Below are 15,966 nucleotides of genomic sequence, written 5' to 3'. Positions count from 1 at the left end.
TAACTAATTGTCTGTAAAGCCAGTCAGAAGGTTGAGGATGTATGGAAGATTGGTTCGTTGTTTCACGTAGTTTGGCCCAACTGCTATTAAAGTTCTAACTGATACACTTTCAAGGGAAGCTGTTCATCCCTACCCTGTCTCAGGCTGAAGCAAACCATCACCAGGTGGGCCTGAGATAGATGCTTTAAGGTAGCACAGTTTAACTCCACCCTTGGTGCTGCTCCTAATACATTAATTGTTGTGAGGACTCTAACATCTCTGCAGCCTGTGCAGCCCAGTTATCTTGTGTGTTATTTCAGCACCTGTCATTGCTTCAATTTTATGTAGATAGCAAAACCATTGTCCAGTGCAACTCAGTTGTGTGCCATCAATATGCCTTGTTTCAGCATCTGAATATCATGATTATTGTAATAGGATTTTCACTGCGGCAAGTCTTAGCAAACTCTTAAGATTGTTCGGTATGCTGGTCTAATCAATATAATTTCCTTGCTAACCGAAAAGGTATATTTCTATATATCTTTGTTTATGTAACATCACTGTTTTGTTATGTTGAAATGAAAGGTCTTCTGCTTTGAAATATATGTAATTAGGGACCATAGATTAAATTTCCTATTTTTCATTTTGTCACTTCTGCAGTTCTTATGGCATGTTACACTGTTGTCTTTGTCTTAAGGGAATCTTGGGCAGTAAACTATGTACTTTTAAGTGTGTATCAAAAATAGCTTGCACCCTTTCTTTGTGCCATGTGATATTCCACATCCAAATCTCAATGGTTAAAGTGCACAGGGATGGACCGTGTGAAACCAGGGAGCAAGGGGACAGGAACCCCTGAGCATGTATCTCAATGGCTGCCGAAACTCAATGAACTCTCTCTTAGAATGCATGATTTGGAGGTGCCGGTGTTGTACTGGGGTGTACAAAGTTAAAAATCACCAAACACCAAGTTATAGTCGAACAGATTTATTTGGAAGCACTAACGTTGCTCCACAACTTGTGGTTACTCCACAATCACCTGATGAGGGAGCAGTGCTCTGATAGCTAGTGCTTCCAAATAAACCTGTTGGACTATAACCAGGTGTTGTGTGACTAACCTTAGAATGCAGTGACTGTTGATATCTAGGCAAACTCCGAAACCATATCAGATTAGAATCCCTACAATGTGGAAACAGGTCCTTTGGCCCAACAGGTCCACACCGACCGTCTGAAGAGTAACCCATCCTGACCCATTTCCACCTGACTAATGTACCTAACACTATGGGCAATTTAGAATGGCCAATTCACCTAACCTGCACGTCTTTGGATTGTAGGAGGAAATCGGAGCACCCGGAGGAAACCCACACAGATACGGGGAGAATGTGCAAACTCCACACAGTCGCCCAAGTCTGGAATCAAACCAGGGTCCCTGATGCTGTGAGGCAGCAGTGCTAACCACTGAGCCACCTTGCCCCCCTGTACCACTAACTTCCTGCGAATAATGCTAATGACCAGTTCTGGCTTTTGTTGGTGGTGGCGAAGCATTCTGCACAGGACTTACTACTTTCCTTACTTTTCCAATAGATCTTTAACACCCACCTACCTTTTATTTCTTATAAGATCTTATTAGGAGACAACTTGCGTTTGACCCTAACCCTGTTGCACCTTTCAGATGTTAATGTTCCAAAAACCTTCTAAACAAATGAAGTACTTTTCAAAGTAAAATCACTGCTGCAGTGTAGAAAACACAAGAGCCAATTTGTGCGCAGTGTGCTCCCTCAAAAAGCAGTGTAGTAATGACCAGATGATCTGTTTGAATGATGCTGGCCAAGGTAAAGGAAGGAATCTCCCCTGCTCTGTTTCAAAAAAGATCTTGTACACTCAGCTGAGGGGATATTCAGTGCTATGCATTAACAAAGTGGTGGTGCTTTATGAAAACAACTCTTCCTTAGCCTTGCGCTGGGATTTTATGCTCAATTATCTGGAGCAGGAGTTGAACACACGCAACTTCTGACGCAGAGTCATGAAGTATAACTGAAAGATCAGCAAAATCCCTTTGGCTTGAGCAAAACCAAAGTGGGGAAGAGAAAAGAACGCAAAAAAGTTGCTATGAATCAGAAATTTTCACCTTGCCATTCAAACGAGTGAAATGTGAACTATTTTGATCTGTTGATTTTTTTGTAGCTGATTTTACCAGGATTGATGGAAGTTTTTCATGAATATGAGAACTTCCATTGATCTGACATTTGCTGTATAAATAGTTTTATACCCTCTCTTCACCTCCCGGTTTGAGGGAACTGCTTGGAACTGATCAGTGTCCAGCTGCTTTAAGTTGCCAATGTCTCGTTAAAACCCAGTGAGGTACAGCAGTGGGAAACTGCGGGGCACTAATTGCTATTGAGTTCCTTGATTACTGACTTCTGGTTCACCTCACTAGCCTGCTGCTGCTGTTGTTGCTGAGTGATTTCTCTACACAGCAGTGCATTGTGCTCCATCAAGTACATGGATTTGACAGGATATGGTTCTGGTCTATAACAGTCACATGATGGCTCCTCAGAGTTCTCATAAAAAGACATCTGAAAAAAAAGGGCTCCAGAGAATCCAAAGCCATTTTGTTCACCTCCTGTTTCTGCGGTGATTTTAAGAGTTTTTTTTGTTTCTGGAGTTCTGGTTGGTTGCAGTGTAATGTTTACAGAATTCTAGCTAACAATTTTTAGGCAGGGTGTAATGAATTAAGACTTGTTTCTTCATCCTCAGAGAATTGAAGTTGGTTTCCAGCAAATGCGCAGCATATTTCCCTCAATATTGCATGGTTTTTGAGGATACACAGCACTTCTTAAAACACACACTCTTTAATTATTGCACATACTTAAAACAGGATAAAGAAAACTTAGATATTAATGCTGGCTTTACTGCAATAATTGCTGTGCAATGAAGTACTGGAATTTTGGTGGGGAGTTTTAAAGGAGGCTCAGAATCACAGAGTAGTTATGGTGTAGAATGAGACCATTCACTCAATCATGTTTGCATGAGTTCTATTACCTGCCAATCTCCTGCCTTTTCCCTGCACACCATTTCTATCCAAATAATCATCCCTCCTGAATACTTCAACTGAATCTGCTCCCTCCATATTTCGAAGCAGCGCATTCCATACCCGAACCACTCGCTGTGTGAAAGGTTTTTGCTCGTGCCATGCTTGCTTCGTTTGCACGAGACTTTACATCGATGAGTTTCATTCTTGTTTTATTTTTAAACAAGCAGAAACAGGTTCTCCTTATCTCCCCTCCCCAGCCACTTGTAATTTTGAAAACCTCGATCAAATTGCCTCTCAGTCTGCTACGCTCAAAGGAGAAGCATTTTGAACTACTTTAATCTTTCCTTACAACTAAGGTTTCTCATTCCTGGAAATGTTCTTGTAAATTGCTATTGCACTCTCTCCGATGAATTCATGTCACTCCTAAAACGTGACACCCACAACTGTAAGCAATGTTGCAACTGAAGTCAAACAAGTGTTTTGTATAAGTTCAACATCACCTCCTTTCCCTTCTACTCTATGCCTTTATTAATAACACCAAGGAAACACAGACACCCTCACACAGGGCACTTTACATCTTCAATGCATTATCTGAGATGACATGGCATCTATTGTTAAAGTTCACTTGAGAATGTAACTTTTAAAAAAATGTTCTGGAATCTACATATGAAAGAACTTAAACCAACGTGGTCATTTGAAAAGATGAGCGACTTAACAAGCAATCCATGTCTTTTTCAATATAGAATTCCAGTTACATCATACTGTAAACCTTTGCTATAAATTCTGTGTCTTACGATCTTATACTCCACAACCATGTTATGAAGGAGCAGTGCTCCAAAAGCTAGTGCTTCCAATTCAACATGTTGGACTATAACCTGATGTAGTGTGATTTTTAATTTTGTACATCCCAGTCCAACACCAGCTCCTCCAAATCAAGAAAACACTATGCTGTACTAACTGCTGTCTCCACCTGTCTTGTCATCTTCACTTTATTAATTGCTCTCTCCACTCATTTTGGCACTTTAAATGATCCATGCTTGTAAACACACAGGTCCCTCTGCTCCTGCACCTCCTTTAGAATTGTACCCTCTAGTTTATGTTGTCTTTCAGTGCTCTTCCAAAGTGATTAAGTTCTGAAAACATTGTGACACTGTTTTTGAATGCTAGCCAATTTGACACATGGTGTTTTGTTTGAGCTGGGAGGACTGTTCAAGGCATGTTAAAATGACCTGTCAAGTGACTCATCTATATCCAGTGTGTTTACGTTTGTGCTTCAAAGAGAAGGCACATTTTCAAATTTTAAATTAATTAAATAGATTAACAACCAGCAGATATTTTGTTTCAACAAATCTGAATTGCAACCTCGCACACATTTACGGTGTCTAAGCACAGACTCCCGTTTTGAGTTCCCACTCCCATTTTTATATTTAAGTAGTTCTAGGGATGTGGTGCTGTCAATGAGGTTAACGTTTCTTATCTCATTTCCCTGAGAACATGCTGCTGAGTCTTTTTGGACCATTGATAACAGAAAGGCTTGGTTGGCCAGTTCCAGAGGGCAGTTAAGAGAGAGCCTTGTTGGTATGACTTTTTCTGTGTATTCTTCACAGGCTGTGGGTCATCGTGGCTAAGTCAGCATTTGTTGTTCACTTCTTTGTTTCATGAACATAAATCTCCAGTGCTCAGCAGTAGCTTTCTCGTTTGCACAGTTTAAGATGGTTGGATCCTTGTTTAGGACAGTCCTTTGTAATGTGCAGCTTTGTTTGTGTCTTTCCACAAGTACATATGGGTTTATACTGAGGCCCCAGTGGTGAAGGTTGGCTGTGCCAAGACACTGGCTGGTCTTTAGCCTGTTTGACGAGGACTCATCTTGCTGTGGTAGTTCAAAGTGTGCAGTTTGCTACAAGGATCTTGTTAGTGACTTTTCATGCTTCCCATTCCTCCTTCCAAAGGATATCTGCTGGTGGATCTTGCTTAAAAATGTGTGGGACATCAAGATGCAAAGCAAGCCATCAGTGGATTGTGCATGTCATTGTGGAATGGGTAAGCAAAGTGCAGGGCAATAGCTTGGGCTAACTTGTGGGCTTTCATAAATGGGTGAATGTATGAGGGGAGTATTGATTGGGATTACAAGAAGCCAGGGTGGTGAGTAGAGGATTCCAGTAATGATGCACAGTGGTACATTCCGTTGAGTGTCAAGTAAATGTGTGTGATAGCCTTTGCAAGGCAAGTGCATTGTACCCTTCTCTTAAGTAAGATAGGCCAATTGCTGATGTATGAAGTGTTTTGGCAACAACGCCGCAAATATGTGCAGAATATTTGTCATGCAGGTGTTGTTGGGTTCAATCTTTGCTGTCTTCTTCAGATAGAGTCATAGAGATGTACAGCATGGAAATGACCTTCGGTCTGACCTGTCCATGCTGACCAGATATCCCAACCCAATTTAGTCCCACCTGCCAGCACTCAGCCCATATCCCTTCAAACCCTTCCTATTCATATATCCATCCAAATGCCTCTTAGATGTAGCAATTGTACCAGCCTCCACCACTTCCTCTGGCAGCTCATTCCATACACGTACCACCCTCTGTGTGAAAAAGTTGCTCCTTAGGTCTCTTTTATATCTTTCCCCTCTCACCCTAAATCAATGCCCTCTAGTTCTGGACTCCCCGACCCCAGGGAAAAGACTTTGTCTATTTACTCTATCCATACCCCTCATAATTTTGTAAACCTCTATAAGGTCACTCCTCAGCTGCCGATGTGCCAGGGAAAACAGCCCCAGCCTGTTCAGCCCCTCCCTGTAGCTCAAATCCTCCAACCCTGGCAACATTCTTGTAATCCTTTCTGAACCCTTTCAAGTTTCACAACATCTTCCCGATAGGGAGGAGACCAGAAATTTGAGTCATGTTTCACTCCTAAATGTGTTGCAGTGTGAGCGTGTTTCAGTCTCTGACATGGCATGTCAATGTTTGATTTTTATTTTGGCACTGCCATTACAGGGAGGGCATACACTAGATATGGCTTGGAAGGAATCAGTGTGAGACACCATGCGCTGCAGTAGTCTGCAAACTTTGTAACATCTTCCTTAAGGGTCTGGTCATGGGTACAGAAGACTGGAACTCTGTGACACAAGAAAGTCTACCTCTTCTGTATCCTGGACCAACCTTCATTATGATGGCAGTACTCTGCTGCCTTGAACTGCTGGATGTCTCCATGTGACCATTGGAGTCATCATGCAGGTCATGCCAAATAAGGATGTTGTGTTTCCCTTCCTAAAGAACATTAATGAATCTAATTTGGGTCTTTAATGAAAATTTGACAACCTCATGATCATTAAATGAAATTAAATTCAAACAATCCCATTGAGAGATCTGAGCCTGAATTTCTGGTCCAGTTGTATAGAGCCATGTGCCTCTTCATTAATGTTATGCAGAGAATATACATCTCTCTTTGGCTTCTCTTAACTGTCTCCATGGGCCAAGTACCTCCTGGAATCGCAAGAGGCTTAAGGTGGTCATTCTTTCTCCACTGCCACTGCTATGTGATGTAGTATACATGGACCCAGTGGTGGTTCTTCTGAATCAAAAGTCTCTGTTCAGCTTAGCCTCGGTGACCTGGCTGAAATAATTGATACAGCGCAGTCATGTCATCCAAGATGCTGCCTTTCGCCTTTTAACATATCATGTGATTTTAATTGTTTCAATACAGGTTCATCTCCAATAAATGGATGTTAATAATATTTGCACTTTGTCTTTCATGACATGGAAAGGGATTTATAAGAATAATGCCAGATCTGAGTTTGTGAATATGAGGAGAGGTGAACAAGGCTGGGGTTAAAATTATGACAGAGTTTGGTTATAAATACCTGTCACTAATTAGATTCAGTGGAGAATTCAGTAGAAATACATTTATCCAGAGAATGGTGAGGCTGTGAACCTTCTTCGATATTTTCAAGCGGAATCTGAGTAAACGTGAGGGAGAGGATAGAAGGACACAGTAATAGGGTGAGATGAAGTAGGCTTGTGTGGAGCATAAGAAGAGAAGTAGTCCAAAAATCTGAAAGAACTGCGGATGTTGTAAATCAGGAACAAAAACAGAAGTTGCTGGAAAAGCTCAGCAGGCCTGGCAACACCTGTGGAGAGAAACCAGAGTTAATGTTTCGGGTCTGGTGACCCCCTTCAGAATAATCCCGTTAGGCTGTGAGGACTATTTCAGTGAAGTTGGCTGATTTAGGCCATTTAGTCCATTTGTCCTGAGCAGATACTAGCACTTCAGATGGAGCAATTTACCCTTAATCCTGTTTCCCTGCATTTGTTGATAACTTTTGCATTTTTGTTCTTCCAATATGTACCATTTGCTTTCAGTTTATGATGTAGGCTAAATTATCAATCCATTCCGGAATTTTGCCTGCCAATACGCATTATGAAAATTCCTTTAATTCTATTCCCAAAACATGATGGAAAATCTTAACACTGAAAACACAAAGGACTGCTTTAAATAAAGGGTGATATGATTTCAGAACTACTATCATAAAAAGAATGTATTTGCTACTGGTGAAGTAAAAGTTTCAAGACTGAGATCAGTAGAATTTTCTGGGGATGTAGAATGTAGGATGCTATTCAATCCATTTATCTCTCCACCCTGGAGGCTCCCTGCCTCCATTCCTGATGAAGGGCTTTTTCCCGAAACGTCTATTTTCCTGCTCCACGGATGCTGCCTGACCTGCTGTGCTTTTCCAGCACCACTCTAATCTAGACTCTGGTTTGCCTAGTTTATCAGACAATGAGCCAAGGAGATTAGAGACCTTGACCAATCTTGATGTGTTCTATTTGCTTTAGGTACTGAACCGTTCCTTCAACATCTAAGCAAATTTGCTTCTGGACAGTATGCTCCTGGTGCAGAATAAATTCATGGTCGGAATAATATTGAGAATGCTGCTTCAGAAAATCTCACTGGAAGAAGAATTTGGTTTCGAATTCATGTTAAATTTACCACAACTGCAGATGGCATTCCCAGGAACCTCTGACCTATGCTACCATCCTGCTTTTGATCATTTTATATCTCGTGCCTTGTTGCATAATTTCTTTTGTTAAAAATGCTACCTTGCATTTCACACTCGAGCATTTTTTGATTCAATAAAACTTTTCTTAACAGTTCTGTGAAGTGATGGATGAAATAAGGGATAGGCACAGCGAATCACTTGGATAATCTTGGTAGGCATACAAATCTGTAGCTCAAATGTAGCTAACTGGACAACCTCTGAGTTCAGGTTTGTGGACACCAAGACTAACTGTAAAGACTTGGGAGATAATTGGCAGATTATCTGTTCTTGTGATGTTGGTTGGGGGGGTGGGGGACGACTGGTCTGAATGCTGGAGAATGCGGTTCTTCAAAATCCTCACAACCTAAGTTGGTTCCCAAGACTGTGCAGTACTCCCTCAGAACTACAATTGAGTGTCCACCTAGATTATAGGCACAGGTCTCTTGGAGTGGTGCTTGAACAAAACACTTTTGGGCAGAGATACTTCCAATTGTTCCATGATTGCCTGCCTCAGACAATGTCATCTTGTTTTGCCTTGTTTTGCACTTCATTATTAGACCTCAGTCAGGTAATACATGTGACTGCCTTATGCATCAGCAATCTAGTGGACTGCATTCGTTTTGCTACTGTGGAGTCATGGTAACTACGTTGACGACTCATTGCTGCAAATTGCTGACTCATTGATTGAGTGTGTATTCAGTCTTTGAGACCATGAGGGACATTGATTCCAGTGGAATCCTGGACTCAAACCATGGGTACACAGTTACATCAATGCTTTTGGTGTAAATTAGGTGCACAACTGGTAGTTCATGCCTACCATGTTTCCCGAACTAAACTCATCCCACTTGCCTGTGCTTGGTCCATATCCTTCCAAACCTGTTGTCGTCTTGTACTTATTCAAATGCCTTTTAAACATTGTAACCATACCCACATCCACCACTTCCTCTGGCAGTTCATTCCACACATTAACTGCTCTTTTTTTAAAAAAATAAAGTTGTCCTTCATGTCCTTTTTAAATCTTTCTTCTCTCACTTTAAAAATATATTTTTAAGTTTTGAACTCCCCCACCTTATCTATGCCTCTCATGATTTTATAAACCTCTGTAAGGTCAGCCTTCTATGCTCCAGTGAAAGAGGTCCCAGCCTATTCAACTTATTTTTATAACTCAAACCCTCCATTTCCAGCAAATCCTGGTAATTCTTTTCTGAGGCCTCTCCAATTTAATAATATCCTTCTGATAAGATGGTGACTAGAACTGCAACAGTACTCCAGAAGAGGCTTCACTGATGTGCTATACAACCTCATTATGATGTCCCAACTCACATACTCAAAGGTCTGAGCAACAAAGGCAAGTGTGCTAAAAGCCTTATAATAAAAGGATATGAATTAACTTGCCCCAACCACTTTCCTTTCTAAATTCCATCAGGGAGGGAGCCTCACGGTTCAGTGTTAATCAATAATTGATTTTGTTAGATACCAGCGAACTAATTCCTTTCTTTGTGCTGTGCACTTTCACTTACAGAGATGATCGATCATCAATGATAGAATCCTGAGCATTTTTGGAGAATCTTGACTCTTTTGCAACTGGTAGTGCTGTGAGTGGGAAATTGCTTGATGCTTTTGCAGCATTCAGTCTGCTGTTTGAAATGGGCTAATGTCTCTGCTGAAATAACAAATTGAGGAATAGCATTGAAAGAGCATTGTACTTTTCTGTTGACAGTGCCAAGACTACAATATATCAGGAGGCTAGTTTGCATATTGAACCTCTTTGAAAATAGGCTTTCCAAATGTGTTTCACTTTCACTACTCCTTCCCCATAGACATGCAGTTCTTTTCTCTTTCAAGTATGTATCCAGTTCTCTTTTGAATGTTGCAACTGGATCTGCTCTCAGCTTTGCAGTTGATTCCATATCATACTGTTATGATCCCAGCTGGTGATAATACTGATCAGGTCATCCTGTAGAATGAAACCTGGCTTAATAAATTTAGTTGGTTAATGTGGTGGCTGATCACTTAAACATATTCACTGAGGACACAAATGTCCTTTAACAACAAACGTAAGTTTGTTATGTAAAAGAAAAAAATAAGCAGATAAAGCTACATGTTTTAGAAGACAATTAGAGCTTAACACAAATATCTATCAAAGTTTCAGCCTGTTTCCTAGCACCATCTATTACAGCAACTCATTCCTAGAGAAATGTAGAGGGCTTGGGCCTTTCTTCTGAAGTCAAAAGCAAGTTAATTATCTTAATATGTTTACTCTACCTGTCATAAATCCAACAGTGTAAATATTTTATCATTGCAAACCTCTAAGTTTCTCCCCAATGTTTGACTGTAGTTCTTTGTTTTCTTGGAATTGATGCATGTAGTCCAAGTGACTTTCTGACACGTTTAAAAAATATTAATACAACTGACCAAAAGCTATTTGCGTCCAATAGACCAAAAGTTATCAGGTATATTCAATACCTTTGTCACACAGTGATGCAGTTTATTTTCTTCATATTAATCTTGTCCCAAAGACCTTTATTCTGCTTGTGAGTTATGTGTTTGAATAAATTTGGAGTATTCTGTCATTTTCTCCATAGTCTCTCAAACTTCTCTGTTTAGAGTTACAATTAAATCTGCTTTCACAAATTTTTCAAGCATTCCAGGTTACAACTTGCTGCATAAGTTAACTTTGCAGCATCTCACTATTTGAGGTTTTGCCGTTCACCTTAACTCCATATACCTTAATTGCTGACCTTTTTGCCAGTGGACGATATTTCTCCTGTTTTCTTTATCACACACTTCTTGGGTCTCCACTTAATTTTCTTCTCTTAACTCCCTTTGTTGTAAAGAGGACAGTGACATGTATTTATCAAGCCATCTTCTTCTCAGACTTGCCAATTTTGGCAATCGTTGTAAAGTATGCAACAGCCAATTTCCAAACAGCAATTTGACAATAACCAGGTAATATATTTTTTAGTGACGCTAGTTAAGGGATAAATATTGGTCAGGACCAGGGAGAGCTTCTCAGCTGTTCTTAAATAGTGCGCTGGCAAAGAGAACCACAGTTTCATAGCTGTTCCAAAAGGTGGCATCTACACTAGTGCAACACTCTGTACTGGTAGCATCAGCTTGAGCCTGTTTAGTAGAGACTTGAGCCCATACTCTTTTTGACGGAGAAGTGAAAGAGTGCTACCCATTGAGTCACAACTGGTAAATGGGCAGGCTACAAGGCTTTCATCCTTTATATGAACATGGCCTGAAGGTGATTCTATCAAGCTGTTAGAGGATTGAAAGGGTAGAGTGTCTGTAAATCTGAAAGAACACCTCAAACTAAACCACAATATGCAACAAAAGAATGCAAGCTCATGCTAGGAAAAAGCAAAGTTAGGATTGATGCTGACACTTCCTTCACATAACGATGCGTGGAATGATATCCAGGTAAGGTTGCAACAAAAAAAATGGCAGCATTGAAGAAACCATTGAGAGTCATAATGAAACACAACAATAGAAATGAATTGTGGAACAGGACTCGGCCATTGAGCCCTTCATGCCTGTTCTGTCATTCATTATGATTGTGGCTGATCATCTAACTCAGTAAAAAATGAGGTCTGCAGATGCTGGAGATCACAGCTGAAAATGTGTTGCTGGTTAAAGCACAGCAGGTCAGGCAGCATCTCAGGAATAGGGAATTCCCTGTTGTTCCTGTCTTTCCCCCCCCATGCTCATTGATCGCTTTAGCCCAAATGCTGTATCCAATTCCTTCTGGAAAACACACAATGTTTTGGCCTTGACAGCTTTCTGTGGTGCATATTCCACAGGCTGACCCCTCTCTGGATGGAGAACTTTCTCTTCATCTCAGTCCTAAATAGAGTTGACCTCTATTCTGCCTTTGAAAGCATCCTTCCTGCATTTACTTTGTGTAGTCCTGTTAGAATTTTATAGGTTTCTGTGAGATGTCCTCTCATTTTTCTAAACTCCACTGAATATAACCCAATTCAACCTGTTCTCATATGTCAGTACTGTCATCTCAGGAATTAGTCTGGTAAACTAGGGAAGACAATGGCACCTGCCAACCAGTTTTCAATCCATCTTAATATATTTATCCCCAATCCTGTGTTTTAATTTTATGAGCTAATCTCTTATGTGGAATTTTTTCGAAGATCACGGAGTCCAAATGAACTTCACCTACTGGTTTCCCCATACCAACTCTACTAGTTACATCCTCCAAGAATTCCAGTAGATTTATTGAGTATGATCTCTCTTTTGTAAAACTGGGCTGACGCTTTCCACTGGTTTCCAAATGCTCAACCATTCTTTTGTAATTGCACCTAGTATTTTTGCCTCTATTAATGTCAGGTCTATAGTTCTGTTTTCTCTCAGCCTCCATTCTTAAATAATGGGGTTATGTTAGATGCCCCAGCCTGTAGGAACTGTTCCAGAGTCTAAAGTATCTTGGAAGATGACCAGCAACATATCCATTATGTCTAGGGCCACTTTCTGAAGTATTCTAAGATGTAGCTTATCTCTGGCTTTGGGGATCTATTGGCCTTCAATCCCCTCCGTTTTCCCAATACCACTTCTCTGATTTGCTTTGGTAGTTCTCGCTCATTATACAGTGTGTTCCTTGATAATTCTGGTATGTTACTACTATCCTGTGAACACAGAACCAAACTATGTATTTAGTTGCAAGTGAGGACTGCAGATGCTGGAGATCAGTTGGGAGAATGGTGCTAGAAAAGCATACCAGGTCAGGCAGCATCCAAGGAGCAGAAGAATCACCTTGCTGATGAAGGACTTATGCCCAAAACGTCAATTTTTCTGCTCCTCAGATGCTGCCTGACCTGCTGTCCTTTTCCAACACCACACTTCCGAATCTTATTCCCACACTCGATTATCCCTTTCTTAATCAATTCCTTTGTCCTCTTTTGTTGAGTCCTCACTCTCCTCAGGTCTGTTGTATTTTTCTGGCCAATTTGTATGCCTCTTTCTTGGGTCTAATGCTATCTCTAATCTCCCTTGTAAACCTTGGTTTGGTACCTTTTCCATTTCATTTTTGTACAAAATTATGTTGCAGTTCACCCATGCGCTCTTTAAATATTTGCCATTGCCTTTCTGCTTTCGTCCCTTTTGAGTAAGGTTCCCTAACCTCACATAGCCAATACGCACCTCCTCATCAGAGTTTCCTCCATTTAGATTCAGGACCCTAGTCACAGAATCAACTATGTCATACTCCATATTGATATGATTGTCTATCATATTATGGTTGATGGTTCTCAAAAGGTCTCTCACAACTAGATTGCTAATTATTTACAGAATTCCTAGAGTACAGAAAGAGACCATTTGGTCCTTTGAGTCTACACTGACCCTCAGAAGGGCATTGACCCGGACACCACTCCCTACCCTATCCCTGAAATCCTGCATTTGCCATAGCTAACCCACCCAGCCTGCACATCTCTGGACACTACGGGGCTATTTAGCACAGCCAGTCAACATAATGTACACATCTTTGGACTGTGGGAGGAAACTGGAGCACCCGATAGAAACCCAGGGAGACTCCACACACACAGTTACCCAAGGCTGGAATCAAACCCTGGTCCCTGACACTGAGGTAGCAGTGCTAAGCGTTGAATCACTCTGCTGTTCCTATGTCATTACAAAATACCCAGTCTAGAATGACCTCTTTAGTTGGTTCTTCAATGTATCCCCTTTACACTCCACAAATTCCTTCTCCATGGTATTGTTACTAATTTGGTTTGCCCGATATAACATAGAACATAAAGCAGTGCAGCACAGGAACAGGCCCTTCGGCCCACTATATCTGTGCCAACCATGTTGCCATCCTAAACTAATCCCATTTGCCTGCAGATGGTCCTTCTCCCTTATTTGTAAGTCACACATAATTACAGATGTTCTTTTATTGTATGTACCTCTAATTTCCTGTTCAATGTCATTCCCAATATCACCCCTTGAATTTAGTGGGATCTGTATGCATTTCTCTACTCATACAGGTAACTTTCCTCACTATCGCATTCCTTTCCTGTTTAACCAACAATCCATCTCCACCACCATTTCCTTTTATGTCTGTCCTACATAAGTTGTGAATACTCCTGAATATACTCCTGAATACTCCAGGAATCTGAAATCCTCCCCTTCACCATCTCTTCAGCTACCTACACATCTAATATATCCTGCTATTTCTCCTCTGATTAATACGCTAATAGTAATCCTGAGATAACTACCTTTGAGCTCTTACTTTCTGACTTGCTTCCTAACTCCCTACTTTCTGCTTTTAAGACCTTATCCTGTTTTTTTTAAACCTCTGTTATTTGTACGGAATGAATTACAATGAGCTGAAAGGTCTTTAGTGCTGAATTGTTGTTTTTTTCCCCCTGCTCTGCTCTGTAAGTAAAAAAAAGATTCTCCATTGCATTAAAACATTCCCTGAGTAACTGAAATGTAACCTCATTTTCTGTACTTATTATGCTCCTGTAGTTTTTAATGGGTTAATAAATCACATGTTCTATTTTCTTAAATAAAAAACAGGCGCACAGTGCTGTCATGGGCTGAGAAACCTTTTCCTGGTATTAAAAAAAAATTGAATTGATTTCTCCTTGTCTGAAAAATGTTAAATTAATTGTTGAACAGCATTGGGTGCAGTTTCTGAAGTGACTTTAATTAGAGTATAATTTTTAATGAGGTATTGTAAATCATTTGTAATTGCATTTTAATTTATTAAAAAAAGGACATGGATCCTAACGCAGCCCATGTTTTAATTCCCTACTCTCTGACTGACCTCTGTGTGAGTGTGCGCGCGCGCAAGTTATCAGTGGAACATTTTTGCAATTTAAAGGTTAATTAATGCTAACGGGTCTGCATTTCTGTCTGGACTGGTCACTAATGAGCAAGTGGCAGCTATATTAATGTCTTGTTAATGCCATGATTTTGTCTCTTTATCTTATTGTGCATGCACTCAGGGTTGACCCTGTCCCATATGACACTCCGAAACCAGCAGGCCACACACGATTTGTCTGCGTCTCAGACACACACTCCCGAACAGATGGCATTCAGATGCCGTATGGGGACATTCTGCTTCACACGGGTGATTTTACAGAGCTGGGACTCCCCACGGAGGTTAAGAAGTTCAACGATTGGTTAGGTAAGAGTCCTTCTTTTTTCCTCGATCGCTCTTTATGACCCTAATTAACCTCTGTTGTACAAATGCCATTCACAATTTTGATAATTAAATCAAAGCGTCTGACTACAAGTTGCTACAGTGGGATTCTAGTGAGCAAAGTCTTTCTCTTTCTTTTGCTTCCTGTTCCCCTTAGGTCCACCCCAATGAAGTATCCTTCAAAAATAGTTCCTTATCATAGCCATGAACACTTGAGTTTGGGGATAGGGGAATTCAGGGCTGACTTAGGCTTCATGCGGGGAGAGAGCCATATCTTAAACATTTATTTTGCACTTTTGCCCTGTCCAAAATTATTGAAGGTAATGGGAGGAAAGAAAGTGCCCCCCTTTTCCAGGTTAGATGTTGTTGAATTTAAATGGAGAAGTGCACTGTCTGTTTTTTTTCCCCCTTCTCTTATGTAGCCTCTCTTCCCATGGGATAAAAGACTGTTTCTTCTTGAGTTAGCATATCAGTTACCCACTTGAAATCCTCTGTCATGAATTGAAGAGGTTTCATACCTTGCATGTCTGGATTAAAACCAGTGCCCAAACCAAGAAGAAGACCTCTTTGGAATTTAAAACAGTGTGAGAGAATGGGAGATTAGAAATTCAGCTGCTTCCATTATTCAATGAGGTCATGACTGATTTGGACCTTAACTTCATATTCCCGCCTTGGCTGATATCCCTTAATGCTCCTGTGCGTACAGATCAGTTGTTCTTTGACAGGAAATGATTGATTCAGTTAGCACCTGCAGCTTTTTGTGGA

General features: G+C 40.6%; 1 protein-coding gene across 5 annotated transcripts in view; it reads left to right on the top strand.

Annotated features, from left to right (window-relative positions):
- The window catches only part of mpped2a (metallophosphoesterase domain containing 2a), a 194,011-nt gene that overhangs the window by 14,092 nt on the left and 163,953 nt on the right, over positions 1–15,966 (top strand). For all 5 annotated transcript variants that reach the window (XM_060839047.1, XM_060839044.1, XM_060839048.1 and 2 more), the window contains exon 3: positions 15,005–15,186. In XM_060839047.1, coding sequence (XP_060695030.1) covers positions 15,005–15,186 — 182 coding nt within the window. The remainder of the gene's footprint in view (positions 1–15,004; positions 15,187–15,966) is intronic.

This window comes from Hemiscyllium ocellatum, chromosome 18 (genome assembly GCF_020745735.1).
Source record: "Hemiscyllium ocellatum isolate sHemOce1 chromosome 18, sHemOce1.pat.X.cur, whole genome shotgun sequence".
Lineage (NCBI taxonomy): Eukaryota > Metazoa > Chordata > Chondrichthyes > Orectolobiformes > Hemiscylliidae > Hemiscyllium > Hemiscyllium ocellatum.
This window is presented reverse-complemented; position numbering and strand designations above follow the sequence as displayed.